Below are 25511 nucleotides of genomic sequence, written 5' to 3'. Positions count from 1 at the left end.
GAGAAAAGGTGACAACTGCTGCATTCCTGGACATCAAGTACTCTCTTGTGGCCTCCACATTTCTGACGGTACTCAAAATAATTTTAAGTAGCATGAGGGCAAATGTTTGAAATTTAATAGCTATTTAAATGTATGTTATGCGAACAATAGAACTAAATGAAACTCGTAAACTAATAGGTATTGGTATATCTAATTAAAAAGCAACTGTTTCAATTTAAGAAAATACTCCAGGTGTATGCAAATATGGTGAAAATTCAGATAACGAGCAAAGAACTAAGATTGGCACTGGGTGTGGTGGCTTATGCCTGTAATCCCAGCACTTTGCAAGGTCGAGGTGGAAGGATCATTTGAAGCCAGGGGTTCAACACCAGACTGGGCAACAAAATGAGACCCCATCTTTACAAAAAATAAAAATAATTAGTTGAGTGTGGTGGCCCGTGCCTGCACTCACAGCTACTGGAGGGGGGGGGGGGGGGGGGGGGGGGGGGGGCCGGGCTGAGGCGGGAGGATCATTTGTGCCCAGGAGGCTGAGGCTACGGTGAGCCATGATTGTGCCACTGCACTCCAGCCTGGGCAACAGAGAGAGACTCTGTCTTTAAAAAACAATAAATAGGTCAGGCGCAGTGACTCACACTTGTTTGTAATCCCAGCACTTTTTTGGAGGCGAAGGTGGGTTAATCGCTTGAGCCCAGGAGTTCGAGACTAGTCTGGGCAACATGGTGAAACACTGCCACTATAAAAACTACGAAAAATTAGCTGGGTGTGGTAGCACATTCCTGTGGTCCCAGCTACTTGGGGAGACTGAGGTGGGAGGACTGCTTGAGCCCAGGAGGCTGAGGCTGCAGTGAGCCAAGATCATGCCACTGCATTCCAGCCTGGGCAATGCAGTGAGACCCTGTCCCACACACGAAATATATATGGGGCGGGGGGAGGAGGGCAGGCAGCCCCTTCTCTGCTGTGCTGCTCATTGCAACCTTAATTCATATTTTCATACTTCCTCTAATAAAACTGCCATTTTTAAAAATTAAAAATATATGTATTATCTTAATTGTTGTATTGTTATTTTTGTTTTTTCCAATGTATTATTTTTCCAATTTATTATTATTATTATTTTTGAGAAAGAATTTCGCTCATTGCCCAGGCTGGAGTGCAATGGCACGATCTCAGCTCACTGCAACCTCTGCCTCCTGGGTTCAAGTGATTCTCCTGCCTCAGCCTCCCAAGTAACTGGGATTACAGGCATGCGCCACTATGCCCAGCTAATTTTGTAGTTTTAGTAGAGATGGGGTTTCACTATGTTGGACAGGCTGGTCTCAAACTCCTGACCTCAGGTGATCCACCCACCTCAGCCTCCCAAAGTGCTGGGATTACTACAGGCGTGAGCCACCGCACCTAGCCCCCAATTTATTTTTGAGTCACAGTTGGTTGAATTTGTGGATGGGGAACCTGAGGATATGGAGGGCCAACTGTATTTGAAAGCATCACGTAGCACATGATAGCTATATATACATATATACATATGTATCTATATGTAGATATAGATACACATATATAATTTTTATTACATTATTTTCAATGAATGTTGAATAAATGAAAAAATGAGAAAGATTCCAAAGCCAGATGGATGATGTTCTGAATCCCAGCTGTATGACCTCCTTGAAGTGACTTGGGTAGGCCAGGACCTTCTCAGTACCTTGGGTTTCTCATCTGTAAATGAGGATGGAGCTGTTTCTACTTCCTAGGGATTGGTAGGAATAAACAGTTTCATCTGTCAATATTTAGAATCATGCCTGGCACACAGCAAGTGCTTGACAAATGTGAGATATTGTTACCACAACAAAACAGTGATGGGGGGATAGAGGTAACACTGACAAGGGTAGGATATCTGGGTGCCAGGTGGTGGGGAGGGAACTGAAGACAAGGAGGCAGTAGGAAAGATAACATGGAAAAAAATGTTTGAACACAATCCTGATGTTTTTCTACTAAACACTGCTAATTCTGAACGCTTCTCTCCACCCTTCTAAATTCATATATTGAAATCTAACCCCCAAGGGGATGGCATTAGGAGGTGGGGCCTTTGGGAGGTGATGAGGGTGGAGCCCTCATGAATGGGATGAGTGTCCTTATACAAGAGACCCCAGAGAGCTCCCTTGCCTCTTCCAACACGTGAGGACACAGGGAGAAGGCGCCGTCTATGAACCAGGAAGCGGGTCCCCACCAGACACTGAATCTCCCACACCTTGATGTTGGACTCCCAGCCTGCAGAAATGTGAGAAAAAAATCTCTGTTGTTTATGGTATTTTGTCATAGCAGCTCGAATGGACTAAGGCAAAGAGTGACATAATCATAGGATAGAGGAAGCTTGTCTTTGAAGTGGACAGACTGTGGTAGGGAAATGGTGATGGTACCAAGTGTGGGTTTACATTAAAGAGTGCTCGTGAAGTGTCATTCAAAATATCAGTATGGATGGCAATGGAGAAGTTGGGGATACACACCGTGACTTGGAGGGGAGGAGTCACTGGAGAGATTGGGAGTGGACACTCAGACTTGGGGGATCAGCAGAGAGACTGGGGATGGGACTCAGACTTCAGGAGGAAGAGAGTGGCATATTACCACAGGCGCAGATGTGGGAGGGTAAAAAGAACATCATCTTGAGGACAGTAGTAGTTGAGAAGTGAACGGAGAAGGAGGCACCAGCAAAGGGATGTACAGAGACTTCGGGGAAGAGGGACAGTGTTGTGTCTGACAGTCCAGACAACTCGCTTGCTATTCGGTCTGGAAAGCAAGAAAGGGAATAGAATTTGGCATAAAACATATCAATGCTGGTCCCTTTTAAGGTCACATTAGAATTTCAGAGCAGGCAAGTCTTGAATGTAACGGTGAATAAACTCGGAAGACAGGCACCTTGGTGAGTGGCTATTTCATCTTATCTAAAACAGGAAATGTGGACTCTCTCAGACATTTTCACATCGTCACCAATTTTTAAAGTAGGAAGTGAAATTTAAGGCTTATGTGCATCTTCAACAGAATCTAACCATTTTTGTGGGTGTCAATACCAATGGAGAATTTTTGACTACACTGAACAAGATGTATACTTAAACAACTATAATTTATAAATACTCAACTGATTTTCATTCTAATTGCTTTTTCTCCCTGTAACAAATTAATGAGCGTAAGAATGGCAAGTCTTAATTTAGAGCAATAAACTTAGAAAAGATCGTACAACTGAAATTGCACTGGAACCAAGAGAGTGGAATGGTTATGAACATCTGGAATGTTAAGAACTTCTGGATTCCTGCATTTTGCTACTGTAAATGGTTATAATCACACCAAGAGAACAGTTTAGCAAAACAGTCTTTTCAAACAGTTTGTTTGCAACTAGCACGGTTATGAGAGGGTTGGTAATTGAACAATTAGCCCCTTCATAACCTCCCATGTGAGCAGAGGCTCTGCAAACCTACACCACTGTATTAGCAAAGGGAGAATGGACATACTTGGTGGAGGGGATCAGTTGTTCATGCCACACAGCTGGCCAGGGTGATGTGCTATTCTTTTCTATATGAAAGGCCTGGGTATCACGTTCTCCAGCTACTACCCACTCCTACACATTCTTAGAAATTAGTTTTCATCATTGACATCTAACATATGCATAAATGCACCAACGACAGATACAGAACCTCACCCAGATTTCCATGTGGCCTGGGCCTGAAGTGGTGTGGATAGTCTTGTATTCTCCTATTTTCCTTCTGAACCCCTCGGCATGGGCCGCATGCCCACAGGAATGGCCCCCAAATAAAAACCCTGAGCGCCAAGGTTCAGGTGAGCTTCCCTGGCTGGCCACTCTCCCGCACATGGCCAATCATATATTCTTCTGGGAGAATTAACAGCTTCTCTAACTCCACTGGGGGTGGCCACCTGCAAGGTTGTGCCTAGTTTCACCTGGACTTCGTGCCTTATGCCTTTTCCCCTTGCTGATTTTCATCTGTATTATTTCACTGTAATAAACCGTAAGTGTGGCAGGTACTGAGTCCTGTGAGCCCTTCCAGCAAACCACTGGGCCTGAGGGTGGTCTTGGGGGTCCCAACACACCAGCAAAATGTGCTGCTCTCACTTAATGAGATCACATCAAAGCATGAGACATTACTGTTTTGCAGAGTTTCAGGGTACTTTCATCCTCTACTAATGTGGACGTTTTATTCAGGTCTTCCTTATTTTATTATTTGATGAAACTAATGTTTTCCTTTATTATTCCTAAAGCAAAGACTGCCAACACCTCAAAGAAATGCTGGCCTTCACTGTTTCATAAAGATTCTTTTTTTAAACATGGATACACATTAGCAATGTAAAAGAGCCGCTGCAGTCAAAAAATATTTTTAGAGACTCAGCTGAACAATAAGCCCTGAACTTTTGTTTAAATTAAGATAGCTGAACCATTAAAATGATTTCCTGAATCCATGGAAACGTGTCTTGCATAAGAAGGCATTCCACGGCCCTAGGAAACACAGTGGAGTCTACAGAGTAATTTGTCAGCTGCTAGGATTACAGTGGGCAAAGCCACTTAATCATTTTTGTAGATGCAATTATTCACAAATATTAAGAGTAATGTAACCACCCAATGGATTCCCCTTGCCTGCTGCCTAGACAGAGCTGATTTATCAAGACAGGGGAATTGTAATAAAGAGTTTAATTCATGCAGAGCCGGCTGTACGGGAGACTGGAGTTTTACTAGTACTCAAATCAGTCTCTCCGAAGGCTTAGAGATTAGGGTTTTTAAAGATAGTTTGGTGAGCAGGGGGGTGGGGTAGGGAGCATCCTGACTGGTTGGGTTGGAGATGAAATCATAGGGAATTGTAGCTGTCCTCTTATGCTGAGTCATTCCTCAGTAGGGGGGGCCACAGGACCGGTTGTTCGCAGGTCCAAGTGGGGCAATCTGGTTGTCAGAAATGCGAACACCTGAAAAGACATCTCAAAGGCCAATCTTAGGTTCTACAACAGTGATGTTATCTTCAAGAGTAATTGGGGAAGATGCAAATCTTGACTGCCGGCATAATGGCAAATTATTATGGCGTAATGGCATAATGGTAAATTATTTAGAATTCAAGCCCCTCTCATCCTAATTTGGTGGCCTTTCATTAGTTTTACAACAACATTTAGTTTGGGGGAAGGACTATTATCATTGAAACTATAAACTAAATTTTTCCCCCAGGTTAGCTTGGCCAGGAATGAGCAAAGACAGTCAACCTGTGAGCTAGAAGCAAGACAGTCAGCCAGGTCAGTTTTCTCTCACTGTCAACATGTTCTTAGTTATAATTTTTGCAAAGGTGGTTTCAATCCCTCCCTTTGGGTTTTATAACACCTTATTCTTAAGGTGCGGGCTATGAAGATGGAAAAAGAAGAGACGACTGCCCTAACTTCTTCCTGCTGACAGTGGGCATAGTGGGTGTAGCTGCAGACCCCAAGGTAAAAGGAGTGGAACCCCTTTGCAGCTGTCTGCATGTACTCACATGTGCCTGGTTGGGGTTTCAGGGCTTGCATGACAAAGGCATTAGGATGGTCATCTGTAGTTTTGGCGCAGCATTGAAGTGAACAGTGAGCTATAAGGTCCTAGGATAAAGAGTGGAAGTCCTAGCTTCCGAAGCCTTTGTAGACTGGACCTTAAGCTCTGAGGGACCCAGGTGAACATCTCTGAGAACCAATCAGACATGGGGCAGCTAGCAGAGAGATTTGGGCCAGTGGTTGTTAGACAGACAGATTGGGATGGACAGGAAAGAACACATTTTACATATATCATCCCATATTCTTTTTAGGTCAGTTTCCTAGTCCTGAGACTAGATGTTTAATTAAACAGCGGTTTCCCATATCAGGAGGTGGCAATGCAGGTGGGTTAGGCCTCTTTCGTTATAGATGAGGCAGGCAGTGAAAATCTGAAACGTTTTTGTCGCCTATATTACGAGGAATAAGCTTCATTCAGCTTGCAGGGCCTCAGGAACAAGGTAGTAGCATTTTACTGAGTCCAAGTTAGAAAAGTGGAAGAAAAATTTGAAAGCATTAGTTTGGGGACTTGTAGCCCACAAAGAATTCAGGGTTAACAGAAAATAATGAAAACTCAAGAAGTTTATAGTTTTTTGAAACATAATTTTTCTCTCTCTAGTCCCCATTTTCATTAAAGACAAATCATAGTAAGACAAATTTACTTGCAAAATAAGTCTTAGTCTTATTATGCTTGGACTGATTATTTGTATAAAGTGCAGCAAGAAGAATTATTTGCCATAATAGGCTCTTTCCTCCACCCAAGGTCTCAAGATAACTTGGGGCTCCCTAGGCCTGCCAGAAAATGACATTCTTTACTTACCACAGGTCAGGAACCCTGTAGAGAAACCGCACAAGGTATGAGGCGTTTTCCTGAGGGGCTTTTGTTGGCTCTGTAAGTCAACTTTGATTCCTTAAAGCAGTCTGTTTATATTTGAATGCATGCCATTCCAGTCAAAGCCTTGGTAAAATAACCAGTGTTTCTAATTCTGTTCTGTTACAAAAGAGAACAGATTCTTACTGCACTTATGCAAATAACTATACTGCCGTAAGTTGAGAATACTCAAATAGTTTCTATAAATTCTGCAGAAATCAGGTAGAGAAAAAGTGACATGCTCCAAATTTTGCTCACAGTAAATTTTGCACAAGTTTATCTTATTCAATTGCTAAAAGTGGTAAATAGCTCAAAAGAAAACATTTTCTTGATTCTGAATAACAAAGGGATTAGCAAATTTAACACATCAGCTCTCCACGAGAGTCCCAAAAGTTTTTTTTTTTTTTCCTATTCCAATGGCACAATTTCTAAACTTATCAGAGACCCGCATTCAAGAGTACCTGTCAGAGTCCTATAGCTGAATATAACAACTGCCTTCTGAAAAGGAGCAACACAAGACAATAATTGTCTATGGATGACACAAGTCTCAGGACAGCCATAAAGATGCAATCAACAAGGAATTCTGGTCATCTCTGTGACACGCAACAATTTAACATAACAATTATAATTATTAATGATAACATACACTGAAACATCAGAATTATAGGAATCTTACACAAGTTTGTAACACATACTAATAACATATTTATATGAATATAACCCAAAGAAAGTTAAACACCATTTTATATTTGACAATGCTTCCTGCATGGTTTTAATATATTGAATAAGCCAAATATATCTCTTTTGGACTTTAGGTGTCCTGATTTTTTTTTAAAACATAACCTAGAATTTGATCTTGGCAAGTTTGTCAAATATCAAAGGTTTAAAACATTAGATATTACAAAATAGAATCCCAGGTCACCATACCTAAGTCATTCATTTAGCCAAAATGATAACTCAAAAATTTTACGAAGGAAAAAATCTTTACTTTGATAGGAGCCTCAGCTTTCCAAACAACAGGACCCAATGAAGACGGCATGAAGCCAACTGAATCTCTTTCCTTTCCCCTCTTCCTTTTCCCTGCCATTTACTCAAAGGGGCAAACAAAAACCTTTTGTATCCCTTAATATTACACGAAAATCTTGTTTAAAAGAAAAAGCAAAATTTCACCTTTGCATTTGTGTACTATTAATGTTAAACCCAATTCTTAATAAAACCTTATAAACAAATCTATATAATCTTAATTCGTTTGACCATCAGGTAAAATTTTCAAAAACCTTTTAAAACCCTTTATAATTTTCTGTTAAACAGCTGATTAATTTCCTAAGAAAACCATTATTCAGACACATGGGCCCAGATTTGAGCCCTGTATCAGTGTGCTTTTATTTTAATGTTTAATTTACCAAAAACTGAAATAATCTCCTTCAAATCTTAGCCAACTTCCTCATACACACAGAACTTCCTTTACAAGATCAATCCTTCACAAACCCTTTATAGCTTGTTTTTTTGGGGGGTGGGGGGGAACGGAGTCTCGCTCTGTCACCCAGGCTGGAGTGCAGTGGCCGATCTCAGCTCACTGCAAGCTCCTCCTCCCGGGTTCACACCATTCTCCTGCCTCAGCCTCCCAAGTAGCTGAAACTACAGGCGCCCGCCACCATGCCCAGCTAATTTTTGTATTTTTAGTAGAGGCGAGGTTTCACCATGTTAGCCAGGATGGTCTCCATCTCCTGACCTTGTGATCCGCCCGCTTGTTTAAACTTGCAGTTTTGTCTTATTGCTCTTTTAGGTTAAGACGATCCTTAAAACCCCCTGAACTAGACAACATTACCTTCCCTTTAACAAAAACCGTATTTCCATACCTTCTTATAACATTTTACCAAAAATACGTTCTATTTTCCTTGTATACAAGTAAAATTGTTTCTCCAGTATATTACAATGTTAATTCTCAGTAGCTTTAATTTGTGGTGTAATATCTGATAGGTAAGCAATTTTAACCATGTATTAGATTATAGAGCCCAGGACAAAGACAGAGCTGCAGACAATGTCTGACTCTTCCCAGCCTAGCTAGGGCAGCTGGCTAATTCCACCTGTCCCCAGGCCTTATCTAGAATCCAATGGCTGTAAAACAGACAAGTCAAACAATTACTAAAAATCACAGAAGCAGTTTATGGGCTTAAAGCATCTAGCAAACAGTATCTGACCTGCCTAATTTAGACCAAATGTATAAATGTTGAAGACATTTTACTTTACCAATAATATTTTAAATTGCCTTTATTTTTCAAAGATTAGAGCCACGTGACCTAAACGCATTAATGTTTCTATTTTTCTAACAATTTTTTTAGCACTTTTTTTCTTTAAAAGTCAACTAATAGGAACATTAACATGTTTTATATAAACATCACACACACAACACATATAAATACACAGACAGAAGGGGATCCGGTAGTTATAAGATTTTTTTATCTTTCAATTTTTAAGTTTCTTAATTGGATTACTGGCTTCAGGGTGGAGCCCTTATAGAAACAGAGCCAGGAAAGCATGTAGTTTCTAGGGCCTAATAAGCAGGCATAGCTGGAAGGCAAAAACAGATCCCCCAAATTAAGGGTCCTATTTTTATATGACATCTTGGATCCCCAAAAAGAGGGGAATGCAATGGGAGAAGAGAGTGCAATGCTTTTACCCTGCATTCCACTGCAAGGCAATCCAAAGCCAATCAGCCCATCCCCCAAGGGAGTCTCATCTCTCAGTGTGGGGTAGAAATATTTCCATACCTTCTAGGTGGCTGACAGCATGCTTCTCTAATCCAAAAGTGCAAAGAGCTGAGTATCCTTCCATAACTCCATTAGCCATCCCTTAAAGTATATTTCCTACCTAGTTATTACACACACAGGCTAAAAGCTCTTCTTCCTGCAAAGTAATTTCTGATACCTCCCAAAGTCAAAATACATCAGGTAACACGGAACAGAGCCTTAGATTTTGAGAGGGATCTAGCCTCCTTCAATTCCTGGGGTTCCATGAGGAAAACATAGGTCTTTCTCAAAACAGGGTATGTGGCACCTCCTTTGTTTTTCCCAAGGAGTCCCGGGCTGTCAGAAATTACTTTAGGTCCTCTCATGTGGGTATCAAGAGTGGCAAGAAAACAGACTGGGGAAATAATTCAGCTGACTAAGAAGAAAAACAAAGAAAAATTTTTCTTAAGATCCAAGAAGCGAAAAAGCACCAAGGCCTTTTACATATATATATATATATATCTTGGATATCAGTTTTTAATTAAGTTGATTTTAACCAGGAATGAGCAAAGACAGCCAGCCTGTGAAGCTAGAGACAAGATGGAGTCAGCCATGTCAGATTTCTCTCACTGTCATAATTTCTTCCGTTACAATATTTGCAAAGGCAGTTTCAGTAACACCCTTTTCCGGGTTAACTAACTTACTCACCAGGAGCCAAGCCAAAAAAGGAAAATCAAATGGAAAGTCTGCTACTCTCAATTATTTTATTATCTGCCAGAGAATGCTTTTGGCAGACTTTCTCCTTCCTCAAGGGAAAAAATACCTGCAAAATTTTAATAATAACAAGGACTGCATTTTGCTTGCCGTGAACGTCTATTTGAGTTCTGCAGGTAAGGGAATCAAAATGAAGCCCAAGGAGAACACAAGATGAAGGGCAAAGAAATCAGAATGCCATTAAAACTCCATTTCCCAAGAAAAACCAGTTGGAAGGAAAAAAAAATCCTACAACTAAAGGATATGAATCAGTGCTTCTTAACTGACGTTGATTTTACCCACCAGGGGACATTTGACAAATGTCTGCCCACTCTCTCTCCATTGTAATAGAGAGGGTGCAAATGTTAGGGATGCTGCTGAACATCCTATAGTATTCAGGACAGTCCCCCCAAGATGAAGAACAATCCAGCCGCCATTGTCAATAGTGCCAAGGCCAAGAAACCCTGATCTCAATGAATGGGCTGAAAATGTGGAGTTAATGCATTATATGTTGTGGCCATTCACAACATCTTCAGAAGTTAAGACCCTCAAATCTGCCCACTTCTCTCAGGCTGAACACATAAATCTAACAGCATCCTCCACACTGAAGGTTCTAAGTGGATATTGTAAAAGCATTCTAAGACTCACTGGTAAACGAGCAGGGAAGAAGCCATGCACCGACTTTTTCCCCCAGTAAAAATGCAGCCCACCCAGAAACGACAGTCCCCAGTCTGCAAACATTCAAGCAATGTCCATATGACAACTGCTGTTTGCTTCCAGCTGATTCTTCTGTTTCCAATGGCCCCACAGTGTCTGTGTGGCCATCCATTTCTCAGTTAATAGGGCTGCCACTCGAATCCATTACACAAGAGAGTAACCCCACCCAGCCCTAGGCCTGCAATACGGCTAATGACCTGCGAAATATAATAAAAATGTCTTGGCTGCCTTTGCATTATGGACCACTGTCTATCACACACACAAAGCTTTGCAGACAATAGAAACACTGAATTACATTTTTGGTATAGTCTTTTTTACAATTAAATAATTCTGCAATTACTGTGGACTCAGGGGAAACTGCAAAACTAGTGAAGTGCTGTGCACCTTTCATCCTGTCTCCTCCCATCTAGGCATCTTACACTACTGTCAAAGAGGATCAACACCACTAAGTAGGAGGCAGGACGGAAATGCTCACTGGAACACAAACTATCGTCATCCTTTCTGCACTGCATTCACTGGTTGTGTACGTATAATCTATGCAGTTTGATCCTACGTGTAGATCTGTGGAACTGTGTCTCTGGTCAAGGTACCAAACTCTTCATTCAACACAAAAGAACTCTCCTATAACCATCCTTTGTACGCACGTGCTCCCATCCCTACTCCAGATCTGTAGCAGCCACTGATCTGGTGTCCACCTGTATATTTTCAGCACTTTAAGCAGGTCCTATAAATGGAATCATACAGTCTGCAATCTTCTTCCTTTTTTTTTTTTTTTTTGAGACAGAATCTCGCTCTGTCGCCCAGGCTGGAGTGCAGTTGTGCAATTTCGGCTCACAGCAACCTCCACCTCCTGGGTTCCAGCATTTCTCCTGCCTCAGTCTCCAGAGTAGCTGGGACTACTGGCATGTGCCACCACGCCTGGCTAATTTTTTTGTATTTTTAGTAGAGATGGGGTTTCACCATATTGGCCAGGCTGGTCTCAAACTCCTGATCTCAAGTGATCTGCCCACCTAGGCTTCCTAAAATGCCGGGATTACAGGCATGAGCCACTGCACCTGGCCCAGTCTGCAATCTTCTGACGTGGCCTGTTCTACTCGGCACATTTCTCTGGGGGTTCCTCCAGCTTGCTGTGCCTACCCCCAACTCCTTCCTTTTCACAGCTGAGTGGTGCTCCATGGCACAGGCATGCCACAGCTTGCTTCAACTACGCCCACTGATGGACACTGGCCATATGTCCAGAATATCGCTATTATAAATAAGCCACTATTTTCTGTTTAATTTTTTAAATAACTGGATTTTGTCAGACACCAATGTAGCTTACAAATGATACTAGCTGTGCCAGGGATTTGCCTCAAACACTTATATGGGACTATAAAAAGCCCTTATCATGTAATATTAGTAATATTAATATTACTGTGAATACAGGTGGTTCTCTCTTCCCTTTGAGACTAATTTTCTAAACTCTGAAAAACAATCTACACATGGAACTTCTCACCTATAATACCATGACCTCCCCCTAAAATCGTGGTAAAATATATATAACATAAAATATATCATGCTAACCATTTTTAAAAAAATTTTTTAAGAGATAGGGTCTCACTCTTTTGTCCAGGCTGGAATGCAATGGTGTGATCATAACTCACTGCAGCCTTCACCTCCCAGGCTCAAGTGATCCCCCCACCTCAGCCTTCTGAGTAGCTGGGACTGCAGGTGTGAGCCCATGCCTGGCTAATTTTTGAAAATTTTTTTTGTTATTGAGACAGGGTCTTGCTATGTTGTCCAAGCTTGTCTTAAACTCCTGGCCTCCAGTGATCCTCCCACCTTGGCCTCCATCTTAACCATTTTTAAGTGCACAGTTCAGTGGCATTAGGTGCATTCACACTACTGTGCAACCATCACCATCAACCATCCCCAGAACTTTATTCATTTTGCAAAATGGAAACTGTATCCATTAAATAGCAACTCCACGTCCCCTGCTTCTCCCCATCCCCCAGCAACCACCCTTCCACTGCCTGTCTTTTTGGATTAGACTCCTCGAGGTATCCCTTCTAAGTGGAATCCTACAGCATTTGCCTTTTGTGGCTGGCTAATTTCACTTGGCATAACGTCTTCAAGTGTCATCCGTGCTGGAGCCTGTGTCAGAATTTCCTTCCTTTTCAAAGCTGAGTCATGATATTCCACTGTATGGATGGACACGTTCTGTTGATGGAATTTCCTCTGTCAATGGACATCTGGGTTGCTTCCGCTGAGGTTTTCTAAAGGACACTGTACTGCTCCCCTAAAGTGTGAGGTCAGTCTTGGAAGGAGGGGGCATGTCTTTCTGTTCAGCTCTCTCAAGCCACCGTCCTCACAACAGCAGCTCACAGATGCAACAGGAGGAGATCAGCCCAGCACACAGCCTGGCCTCCACTCCGGCAAAAACTTGAGGATGATGAATACCACTCGACTGACAGCACCCTGCTCAGAGGCCTAGGATATGAAGGGCATTGGAACACAGGGAAGCCTCAGGGAAGTGCTTCTTTCATGGACAGACTGAAGCTCCCAGGACCCCTCTTGAATCCAGACTGGTTGCCTTTGAACAGTGTTCTCTTCTACAGGGCATGAGCTACAACCCATCCCTCAGCATCAGGCCCCCACAAGACACCTGGTGCTTTTTCAGAGGGGATCACTTCACCCTCAGTCTTATGTTTCTGTAGAAAGTGTTGAAGAACAGGGAACCTTCCCCTCCGCTCCACCTCACTCTAACCAAGACCCACGCCAGCTTACCCGCTGTGAACCTTCTGGGTCATCTGCCAGGTACTCTTTTTGGACAGCGTAACCTCGCTGTGTGGTGGTGGGCGCTCAGCACAGCCTTTTATCTATGTGCTTGGGTTTGTTGTGGGAAGAGGAGGCCGCTGAGGTCTCACTCACTCTTCCATGCACTCCTCTGAGGCTAACTCACCTGAATGGCATCGCCACCAGAGAGAAGCACTGCAGGTGAAGTGTGTCACCCAGCAAGACTCTTTCTTTTTTTTTTCAGACAGGGTCTCACTCTGTCACCCAGTCTGGAGTGCAATAGCACAATTATGGTTCACCGCAGCCTTGACCTCCCAGGCTCAGGCAATCCTCCCGCCTCAGCCTCCTGAGTAGTTGGGACTACAGGCATGAACCACCACACCCGGCTAATTTTTGTATTTATTGACCAGGTTGGTCTTGAACTCCTGGGCTCAAAGCAATCCACCCACCTCAACCTCCCAAAGTGCTGGGATTATAGGCGTGGGCCTCCACACTGGGTAGAAATCTTTCTTATTAATGATTTTCTGGGCATGGAAGCTTCACGAAATGAATGACAAATGTCACTAAGTTATATTCACAACCCTTAAAGTCTGGGCATGTGGATGTACTACTTCACTATTATCTTACTCTGTTCGGGCTGCTGTACCAAAATACATAGAGTAGGTGGCTTATAAACAACATGTGTGTTTCACAGTTCTGGAGGCCGGAAGTCCACGATCAACATGTGGCAGATTGGATGTCTGGTGAGAACCCGCTTCCCGATTCATAGATGGTGCCTTCTCACCATGTTCCCACATGGTAGAAGGGGCAAAGGAGCTCTCCTCATGACTTCATCACCTCCTAAAGGCCCCACCCCCAAATACCAACCCCTTGGGGGTTAGGATTTCAACATAGGAATTTGAGGGAACAGAAACATTGGGACCATAGCAACTATCCTCCTTATGAGCAAGGATGACATATAACACAGAGCCATATATACGTTATGTAAATGAAAGAAGCATGCCTACTTCTACCCAGCTAGTTATGTGTGCAGAAATGGGCTCTTTAGGAAAACGAGTGCCCAGAGTGTAGATGCTCACTTTTGATAACTAGTGATACTCTCACTCTGAATAACCCATGTTTGGTGACGTTAATGGAGGCAAGAAAAATGTATAATAAATTGGCCTTTCAGTTACGAATCAGGGCAAATCAGAACATAAGTTCCACTGAATAAGGAGATTTCAACCATCCTCTAGGGTCTTTAAATCTTTACAGCTAAGCCAGAAGTTCCTCACTCTGGGAATTCAGCGTGTGTGAGAAGTGGATTTTTACCATTTATTATGGTGACAAGCTCCTTTTAGTAGCTACAGTGTTTAAAATTACTGCCGTCATGGACATGAAACTTGGTAACATCCCTGTGCCGGACACAACGTTAGTGAAATTCCATTTCTACTTGAGTTTTTTTTTCTTCAGTACTGTCGCCACCACCATCATCACATGGTTTTTATTAACTTGTCTGCCTGTTCCTGGTGGTGTGTGGATGTCAGTCACAAAGCTCCAGGTAGGGAAATACTTCGCTGGGTTTTCGATGACTTTGATACCATGGGTATGTGGGCAAATGCACAGAGAGCTTTCGTGGCTGCCACAGGGCCCAGCCTGCGGAATCCTGCTATCTGGAAGCCTGGCCTTTGCCTTGCCCAGATGCCTGGGCTTATCCACCGGAGGGCTGATGAGGCTGTATAGAGTTTTTTATTTTTAAGCAGAAGGTTAGACCAACGGCACTGCTTAAGGAGGGGAAGGTATGCAAACGAGGACGCTCTGTCATTCAGCTGACCTGGGCTACATTCATGTCGGCCCATGGAAACTGTGACCCTGACAGGTTCATGAAATTAGTCCAGAAGGCTAGCTGCAAATCCTCAAAGGAAGAATCACACTTCATGAGCGTCCTGCAGATATATACGCCAGAGCTAACGTCCCTTTACATACTTTCCAATATGCCTTGTGCGACAGGCAGAGGAGTTCTGTGACTCAACTCATGTCTATAAAACCAGTCATGTTTACGATGTGTCCTGCCTCTGCCTTAGATGGAAAAGAATGCACTGGTTTCTGGTAAAGTGAAACCTACACTTGTCACACGACCCAGCAACCCCACTCCAAGATATTTACCCAAGAGAAATGAAAACCTACATTCATACAAATGACCTGTATGAAAATCTTTTTTGTAGCTTTATGTGGGAATCACCAAAACCTGGAAAGAACGCAAATGTCCCTCCACAAGAGGATGCATAAACAAATCGCAGAAACAGCATTCAAAATGGAACACCACTTAGCTATTCAAGAATGAATGGCTGGTGCACGCAACAGCATGCATGAATCTCAAATGCATGAGGTTGAGTGAAAGACGTCACACTCTCAGGACTACACAATATGTGATGCCATCTCTATGCCATTCTTGCAAGGGCAAAACTCTAGGGACAGAGCAGTGGTGGTTGCCAGGGGCAGGGTGGGGGCGGAAGAGGAGCTGAGTACAAAGGGACACAAGGCAATTTTGAGGGTGACAGAACTGTTCTGTGTGTTGACTATGCTCAAGCCAGCTCCGCACATTCCTTCCTTCTTTCCTCTTCAGACAGTATCTTCTACTTCTTTAAAACATATTTTTGGCCAGGTAATGCAGTGGCTCATGCCTGTAATGCCAGCACTTTATGAGGCCGGGGGAGAGGATCTCTTGAACCCAGGAGTTTGAGACCAGATTGGGCAACACAGTGAGATCCTGTCTCTACAAATAAAATAAAACAGAAAATAAGAAATTAGCTGGGCATAATTTCTTGTGGCACAAGCCTATAGTCCCAGCTGCTTGGGCGGCTGAGGTGGGAGGATCAATTGAGCTTGGGAGGTAGAGGCTGCAGTGGGCTGTGATCGTGCCACTGCACTCCAGCCTGGGCAACAGAGTGAGACCCTCAGCATGAGTGAGTCTCAAAAAACAAAATTTTTCATAGTACCTCCCTTTCCCCTGAATGTATCACCCGATTATCTTGCAGGCAGCTCTTTCTCAGTTAAATTCAGTTTGAATCTGTGGTTCTGTCCCCCTGTATTCCTCATACCGTTTTGCAAGTTCCTGTGAATTATTTAATTTATGCCAAAAATGTGGGTCTGGGAGAACATGTTTTCTTTATAGTTTGGATTTTGGGATGAAGTCCCAGAGGAAATAATATGTTTACAGGGACTCACTTGCCAAATTTTCTCTCTTTCCATACTAAGTGGAAAATGGACTTCCACTTCCCTGGCTGTATTCAGAAATATGCGGGGGCACACAACTCACGACTCCCCCAGCATTTGGGGGAGCTGCTCACTACAGCAGGTGCAGGCTGTGCACATTTCTAGGGGCTTGCTCCCTTGCTTCTCTCCTCCTGGGATGGTAACATGAGCTCACGGGAAAGGCACATGGCCACCATGTGATTCTTAAAAACTGCCCAGATAGCACAAGTGACCAGGCAATGGATCCCGTAAGACAGAGGCCAATGGACTCACACACTGTATTAGTCCATTATCATGCTGCTAATACAGACATACTTGAGACTGGGTAATTTACAAAGGAAAGAGGTTTAATGGATTCACAGTTCAACATGGCTGGGGAGGCCTCATAATCATGGCAGAAGGTGAATGAGGAACAAAGTCACATCTTACATGGCTGCAGGAAAGAGAAGGTGTGCAAGGGAACTCCCCTTTATACAACCATCAGGTCTCGTGAGACCTATTCACTTTTCACGAGAACAGCACGGGAAAACCTGCTCCTATGATTCATTTACTTCCCACTGGGTCCCTCCCCATGACATGTGGGAATTACGGGAGCTACAATTCAAGATGAGATATGGCCAAACCATATCACTCGTCAAAGCCAGACTGCTGAACTCATGCAAAAACCAACAAATCCATTTTGGCACTAGAGCTTGGTAATGCAAAAGTTCCCTACTACTTAACATTCTTGCTTTAACCAGTTTCCTCTTTCAGACTGCCATGAGTCTGCTGCTATGAGATGTCGCCTGTGGGTAACAGCTATTGAGTGCTTCTGATGGGCAAAGCCCTTGCTTTGGACAAGTAACAAGGGCAACAATGAAAATCCACTAATCCACACAGGTAGGGAAATATATGTGGTTTGCTAAAAGACAGATGACCTGACTTCTGCCTGTTGTGGGCAGAGGAACAAAACACATCTGTTTTTGAGGTTCTTTTCTGAGTTTGAAGAGGTGTGTCTTGGATCCTTCTTCAACACCCTGCTTCCCTGCTGTCTGAGGCCATCAGTGCTCCACTGAAGATTCCTCCTTGCAGCCTAATACATCCTAACTGACACCATGGATACTGGCAGAGGGGAGGAAGAGAGCACTGGTGAAGGAGATGAATGGATGGACAGGAGCGGCAACCTGGTCTGCTGGGTCCAGGGCAGAGAAGCAGGGCTCAGGCCACATGCTTGGTGACTCTGGAAAACTTGTCCGTCACTGTACCTGGAAGGTGGGGTTGAGTGTTCCAGCAGACCTTCCAGGGAAGCAGCTGTCCTGCCGCACTGCAGGGAAACACCTACTCCCTGCCTCACTGCCCACCCCCACCCGCTTCCTGCCACACACAGGTAAGGAGGGATGACCAGGGAAGAAGGAATGCCAGTTGCAGTAAGATCAGTGGATCTGGGAACCCAGAATTTACTGACAACTTCTAGTGGAGAAAGCCAGAGTGGAGGGAGCTGAGGAATGAATCATCTTCTGAGATGCAGAACCTGTTTTTAATGAGTTTGGTGGGGTGCAGGAGTAAGAGTACAAGTGCTTGAGGAGGAAGCATGATCAGGGAAATGTTTTCCTTTTTATTTAAGGTAGAAGGGAGACAGCGATAGGCTGAGAAGGTGTGCTTTCTTGATGGGGGCTCAATGACTATTGACCTAACCAAAACTTTAGGACTTGAGACAAACATAGAAAATAACCCCAGAATGAACATTTCAACATTAAGTATTTCTTTGCTCCCTTCTTCCTTTGAATACAACCTTGTAGGGTGCTCTAAAAAGTTCCACAATACACACAGTGAGCTGAAGAAAGTGTAATAGTCTCTCTCTTCAATATCAACTCTGCCTAAGAAGTGTTATTATACTTCAGTGACACTGATGAAGCAGGAATGGAGCTCACAGATGTTACACAAAGTTGACATTTGCCAAGGTCTATGCATTGTTGTGCTCCAACTCTCCCTCTCAGCTGCCTGGTTACAGAAGCTTCATAAACAAACACTGAATAAGGAAGCCGACCTTTCTGGGGAGGGATGGGGGTTTCTGTGTTTATTTCAAGAAGCCAGCAAAGCTCATGCTCCGTGGCCCCCTGGGGACCAGCCAGCAGCATGGCTCTGTCTCCAGGTTACGGAGCACGTGGTCCTTCATACCCGACAGTTCCAGCCTGGGACTTGTTTACACAAGAGCTGTGAGTCTCTGTGGCCTTCATCGTGTCCTTGTGCAGAGGTGTTGCTAAATGGAAAGAATCTCAAATTCCATGCCACAAGTCGACAGGGAAGCAGGGTTTGGTACATGGATTTCCATTTGCAGGCACCTCTGGAAAGCTCTGGGCTCTGAGGCAGGAGATCACCTGTGCTCCTCTAAGAGCCGAGGTTGAGGTATTAGCAGAGCGGTTATCATTTCCCTGATTTCCAGAGTGAGGCAGTACATATTTTGTTTTGTATACCAATTTCTTATACTATGTTCTGGCAACAGCCAATCACAGGCATCTAATATATATGCAGAAAGAATGTGTACTTTCCATGAATAACACTAGCTGGGAGCGCAAGGGACAGAGACCCAGGCTTGGATGGGGAAGGCACGCACTTACAATGTGCTATGTGCCTGACGTATTTGAGCACATTTGCCTGGGCAAGGAAACCCAGGCTCAAATGAACAGGCCTCACTCAGACTTGTTCGAGGATCAGAGCTCGAGCCATTCTGTGTGGCTCCAATGCCTACATTCTACCCTACCAGGCCAGCTGTGAGAGAACCCAAGCCTAGAGGATCGTAGACTGGTTTTCCCTCAAATCGAATACATGCATCTCTGGGAGGAGGGGGCCTAGGAACTGGGGTTTCCTTTTCAAATAATCAAGTTCCAGAATATATACAATCTGATATCAAGGGCACGAAGCTTAAAACCCAACTTAAAATCCCAAACCGACTGTTATGAGTTGAAGTGTGCCCCCTCCTCCACAAATTCACAGGTTGCAGTGTTCACCAACGGCGCACCTCAGAATGTGACACTATTTAGAAACAGGGTCACTGCAGATGTAATTATTGCTGTATTCAAAAACAATAGTTAAAATGAGATTGTCTTGGAGGAGGGTAAATTCCTAATCCAATCTGTCTTTACCGCGGGGAAATGTGGACAAATCTGAACACAGAGATGAGGGTGATGTGCCTACGAGCCAAGGAGTTGAAAGACTGCAGCAAGGCCCCAGGAGCCAGGCAGGGGCACAGGAGAGACTTCCCCTCAGAAGGAACCGAACCGCCTACACCTTCATCTTGGACTTCTGTCCTCAGGAACTAGGAGACAACATATTTCTTTTTAAGCCACCCCAGTTTGCGGTACGTCGTTATAGCAGCCCTAGGAAACGAATCCACCTGCACTGTATGTTGCTTAGGAAAACGGCTGTGTGTAATAAACACGTGGAGATAACAAACAGCAAGTCCACCAGGGTCATTATCATCGAGGAAGGCGGGGAGGCAAACATGGGCGGGGTTTCCAATGCACCTGAGAGGTTTAAGTTGAACAGGTAGGTGGGTATCAGGACGTTTTTCACCAATATCATTTTGTAGGTCTTAAATTACATATCTTCTAAGTTTTAAAATGTAAATAGGTTTTCACTCTAGAAACCAAATGACTTGTTGGAGGGATCCTGCGAACCCAGGCCAAAAGCCAGAACCCAAGCCCTGGGCTCCGTGGCTTCTTCCCACTACTTCCCTGCTGGCGGAGGAGGGCAGCTGCTCAGCTCAAAGTCTGTCTTGTCAACAACGAACACATGTGATTGGCTGTTTACTTACTAACCATAAAGTAATGTCTCAGTGGTAATCAAAAATGTTGGAAGATGCTATGATGATTCCTAAGTTTTAGAAAATTGCCTAGCAGCCCATTTAGGGGACGGGGAGTAGGGGAGGCTGGGGAGCTGAATAAATCTCTGGAGCAAAATCGAAGAGGTTCAAACACACACACCAGCTCATGCATGCCCTCGCCGAGGTGGAGGCCAAGAGCCCCGCACTGCTTCCGTCCTTTCCACATTCACCACAACCGCTCTTGATTCCTGCCTGATTCATCTGCACAGAAGTGTCAAGGGAAGAAAGAACACATTCCCTCTTTCCACCCGGGGATGGCACAGCTCCAGAACCTTCTCTTCTCCCCATCAGCACTAAGAACCTTCTTAGCTCTTCTTCTTCTTATTCTACAGCCTGGTTTTGAATTAAGCGTTGATCCTTCTGCTTGTAAGATGCTGTAGATGAATTTCCTACCGACAGAAAACCAAGCCTCTTACCTGACTCCTGGAGATACCGATACACCAGAAAGTTCACCTCGTCACTGGTTATGCTCATCTTAGCCTCACCTCGCGGCGATGAGGTGTTGAAGTGGGAACCACCCTCTGTTCAAAAAGAGAAGAGAGTTTTGAAACACTGCTTGTATTTTTCTCTTTTTTTTTTTTTGAGATGATTAAAGAAAATAATCTCCATGCTATTATACACATGAAGGTAATTAATATCTGATTGTGTTATATTTTATAATTATGTGATTACATAAAAATTCCATACTTATAGATAGAAAAATATGCCCAGGTGAAATGTTTTCCAAAAAAACAAGAGTTGGCCTATTTCCTAAGGCCAGGGAAGAATTGAGCAAAAACCACATGAATGAAGCCAGAAGCAGGGGCAACAGAGCACGACAACAAACAACTGACTTTGCGTTCAATAAAGCTCTGTGCATGCAGGGATCCGCAGCGCGCCCCATAAGCGGCAGGAATGGAATCCCAAAGTGCACTCAGGCAGACGTGGCTGGATTCAACACTGAGCACTTTTCTGGACACATGGAGAGGTGACCGAGTACACCCGCGGCCATGTCAACACCCCCAAAGAGTGACCACACGGTCCTGGCCACATGAGGAACCGCAGTACCTCTCCCTCGCAAACGTTGAAAGTGGTGCAAGACTGACTGCATGGCCCCTCTTCCTGCAGGGCGGTGGCAGCACGATGAAGAGGCGCCAGCGAGCTCGGTCATGCTACATGTCACCTCGATGTTTCTGCAAGGAGGCCAGGGCTCCTGGTGGAAAACCAGAACACAGAAGGCAGGGAGCACCTCTGTCATTTGTGTTTCACCACAGAATCCGCTGCATCCGTCTGGCTAAGACTTCTGGTGCCCAGAAGGCAGGCAGAAATCTGGGGAGGGAGGATGGGCAGGAAAACGTTCAGGGGCTTCTGTGTGAGACAGCCAAGACAGAGTCTGGTTTTCTTAGACACCACCCAGTTAGACACAAGAGCAAACCAGCCCAAAGGGAACAAGCAAGGAAAGAACTCTGTTGTCCATGAACAAACCAGAATTCATACATCAGTAAGAACTGCTCACTCCAAACAGCTGGGCAGCCCCAGAAAGGCTGCAACTAACGTCAATGATGTCACCAACACTAAACATCTTTTTTCTTTTGAGACGGAGTCTCGCTCTGTTGCCAGGCTGGAGTGCAGTGGTGCGATCTCAGCTCACTGCATCCTCCGCCTCCTGGGTTCAAGGGATTCTCCTGCCTCAGCCTCCCGAGTAGCTGGGACTACAGGCGCCCGCCAACACGCCCGGCTAATTTTTGTATTTTTTGTAGAGACAGGGTTTCACCATGTTGGCCAGGATGGTCTCGATCTCCTGACCTCGTGACCCACCCGCCTCAGCCTCCCAAAGTGCTGGGATTACAGGTGTGAGCCACCACACCCGGCCTCTTTTTTTCTTTCTTTCTTTCTTTTTTTTTTTTTTTTTTTTTGAGACAGAGTCTTGCAGTGTTGCCCAGGCTGGAGAGCAGTGGCATGATCTGGGCTTACTGCAACCTCCACCTCCCGGGCTCAAGCAATCCTCTCACCTCAGCCTCCCGGGTAGCTGTGACCAAAGGTGGGCATCAGCACGCCCAGCTAATTTTTTGGTTCTTTTTGTAGAGACAAGGTTTTACCCAGGCTGGTGTTCAGCTTCTGAACTCAAGCGATCCACCTGCCTCAGACTTCCAAAGTGGTGGGATTTCAGGCGTGAGCCGCCACGCCCGGCCAGCACTAAACAGCCAGCACTAAACACCTTTAGGCTGTTTGGGAACTGTCTTCGGTGTCTATATCACACATTTGCAAGTATCTTTACAGGCAGCAAAACTTTCATTGTTGAATGAGGATTGAGTTTTTGTTTGTTTAGGGGGAGAAAAGTACAAAGTATATGTTCAAGTTGGAAGATATTTTACATTTAATAGGAGGATTCAAAGTAATGGTTACTGCCAGGGACATACCTTACCCCCACAAAGTCCTGCCCTGGTATACTCCCGACCGTTGAGTATGGGCAAGATCTGTCACTTGCTTCCAGAATGCGTCAAGGAGATAGGGCACCACTCCCTAGGTTAGGTTACATTACATGGCAAGGTTGACCACATTTCTCTCCTGTGATTATTAACACCACATTGCATGATCTGTCCAGGCAATGGCAGGCAGCCTGCAGGGAGCTGAGGGTCTCAGTCCTGCAGCCACAGGAACTGAACTCTACCAACAACCTGTGCTTGGAAGAAAACCCCTGAGCTTAAAGGAGAGCGCAGCCTGGCTGACACCCGGACCAAGCCTTGTGGGACGCTGAGCACTGGCCCCAGCTGTGCTGTGCCTGGACCCGTGACCTGCAGCCACGGTGAGAGAATGAATGTGTGTTGTTTCAAGCTGCTAAACGTGTGGTCGTCTGTTATCCAGCAAGAGATAATGAATGCAGCTGCCCTGGCGTCATTCCACCTCTCACTTTGCACTTTTAATAGACTTTATTTTATAGTTGCCAGAACACTGCCATTCAAAAATTCTTATCTTCTTTGCTTAATTTGATGACATTTCTGTACTTTTGCACATACTGCAATGAAAATTTGACAGTCAAAATACAAGTCTGTCCTAGGATTTGTGCTTGAACTCTGGAGAGGTCTCTCAAAAGACAGCATGCAGAAGAAAATATTAGAGACAAAATAAGCTATGAAATCATAGCATGACCTAATGAAAAATTAAATATTATTTAAGGAGACAAAACAACAAAAATCTATCTAAAGAATGTCGCGGCACTGGGCAGGCTTTTGGTGATGCTGAGTGCTGCAGTGACTATGGCAACACAGTGCCAATAGCAAATGTATAGAGTTTAGGTTTCTCTCTACATCTTGCACAGCTAGAAATCTCTGGTTTTCTATCATTAACTTCTGGTGACTGAACAATGGAAGGCTGGTTGCTACGAAGGGTTACTAGGAGGAGCAAAAAGAATGGACTGAAAAAATGGCTTGGGCCGGGCACAGTGGCGCACACCTATCATCCCAGCAATTTGGGAGGCCAAGGCAGGCGGATCGCTTGAGCCCAGGAGCTTGAGACCTGCCTGGGCAACACAGCAAAACTCTGTCTCTACAAAAACAAAACAAAACAAACAAACGAAAAAACTAGCTGAGTGTGGTGGTGCACGCCTGTAGTCCCAGCTACTCAGGAGACTGAGGTGGGAGAATCATCTGAGCCTGGGAAGTCGAGGCTGCAGTGAGCCGCGATCACCACTGCACTCCAGCCTGGGTAACGGAAGTGAGACCCTTTCTAAAAAAAAAAAAAAAAAAGGCTGGCAGCTACAAATCCCAATATAAATGTATCACAAAATTATTACCAAAATTCTCTAGGCTATACATACATTTGTGAAAGACGGTAGATAAAGAATTTTGAAATTAATTTTGAAGAATCTATTATAAAAATAAAGGAAATAATTATAAAGAACTTTGGCTAAAAGAGAAAATCACTGATCTGGAGCATGAGCTGAAGTTGAGCAATTACATTTTCACAATTGCAGCTTTTTATTTTATTTTTTTCTGTGAGCCAGTGAGTGTTTGAAAAATTGAAGTTTTACAATGTAAGACCTCTTAAAAAGGTAGGAAGAGCAGAGCGCTATAGCTTCAGCTTCACTTAGTCCCAAGGATTTCTGGACAGGCTTAGGAACAGGGCAACAGGGCTAGTGGGACCGGCATGAATCTGGAGTCCCGTGGAAAGGAAGAGAATTACAAAGGACGAGTCAGCCTGGGAGGCAGGGCACGGTGCCACCTCCCAGTGAGGGCAGCTGGAAAGGACCAATCTTGGAGAGCATCTCATCTCTATATGTTACAGATGAGGAAACTGAGGCACAGAGAGGAAACTATGTCTGGCAGGACCTGGCAAACACCCCAGCTTCCCAGCTGCCCTTCTTGTTTGCCATGCCTAGCTCCTTTCCTCTTTTACTCTGGGTGGGGAAAAAAAAAAAACAAGCCTGTTCCAGGCACAGCACGATGTTCTGCAGCATCCTTGGACTCCCCCAGCCTCCTTGCAGTGGTGACAACCAAAAATGCCTGCACACGTTGCCAAATGTCACACATTGCAAAACTGCAGCTGGCCGAGAACCATTGCTCTTTAGAGGAAAAATAAGCATTTTGTGTTTGAAATGAACTCCATTTACAAAGTAAGGCAACTGGTGCAGGCTCAGATGCCGCTTGGTGACCTGACCACTGAAAATGTACCAGCTGGGCGCCATGGCTCATGTCTGTAATCCCAGCACTCTAAGAGGCTGAGATGGGAGGACCGCTTGAGCTTAGGAGTTAGAGGCCAGCCTTGGCAACATAGGGAGATGCCGTCTCTACAAAAAAAATTTAAAAATTAGCCAAGTATGGTAGCACATGCCTGTGGTCTTAGCTACTCAAGAGGCTAAGGCAAGAGGTTTGCTTGAGCCCAGGAGGCTGAGGCTGCAGTGAGCCATGATTATGCCACTGCACTCCAGTGAGTGGAGTGAGATCTTGGGTGACAGAGTGAGATCTTGCCTCAAAATAAGAGCAGATACTCTGATTTGTGGAGATGAAACACCTGTATACACAGCCTGGTTAATATTCCCCACCCCAGGAGCATCTGTGAT

General features: G+C 44.4%; 1 protein-coding gene across 3 annotated transcripts in view; it reads right to left on the bottom strand.

The window, feature by feature from the left end:
- The window catches only part of TBL1X (transducin beta like 1 X-linked), a 256272-nt gene that overhangs the window by 44493 nt on the left and 186268 nt on the right, over nt 1–25511 (bottom strand). For 2 of the 3 annotated variants that reach the window (XM_055377011.2, XM_063702809.1), the window contains exons 4-5: nt 21521–21665; nt 20890–20994 (exon numbers count right to left, since the gene is read on the bottom strand). In XM_055377011.2, the coding sequence (XP_055232986.1) occupies nt 20890–20994; nt 21521–21623 (208 nt within the window). In that variant the 5' untranslated portion in view covers nt 21624–21665. The remainder of the gene's footprint in view (nt 1–20889; nt 20995–21520; nt 21666–25511) is intronic. The other variant, XM_063702810.1, reaches the window with a different exon arrangement.

This window comes from Gorilla gorilla, chromosome X, assembly GCF_029281585.2.
Source record: "Gorilla gorilla gorilla isolate KB3781 chromosome X, NHGRI_mGorGor1-v2.1_pri, whole genome shotgun sequence".
Lineage (NCBI taxonomy): Eukaryota > Metazoa > Chordata > Mammalia > Primates > Hominidae > Gorilla > Gorilla gorilla.
Note: the sequence above shows the minus strand (reverse complement) of the source record. Positions and strands in the feature narration are given on the sequence as shown.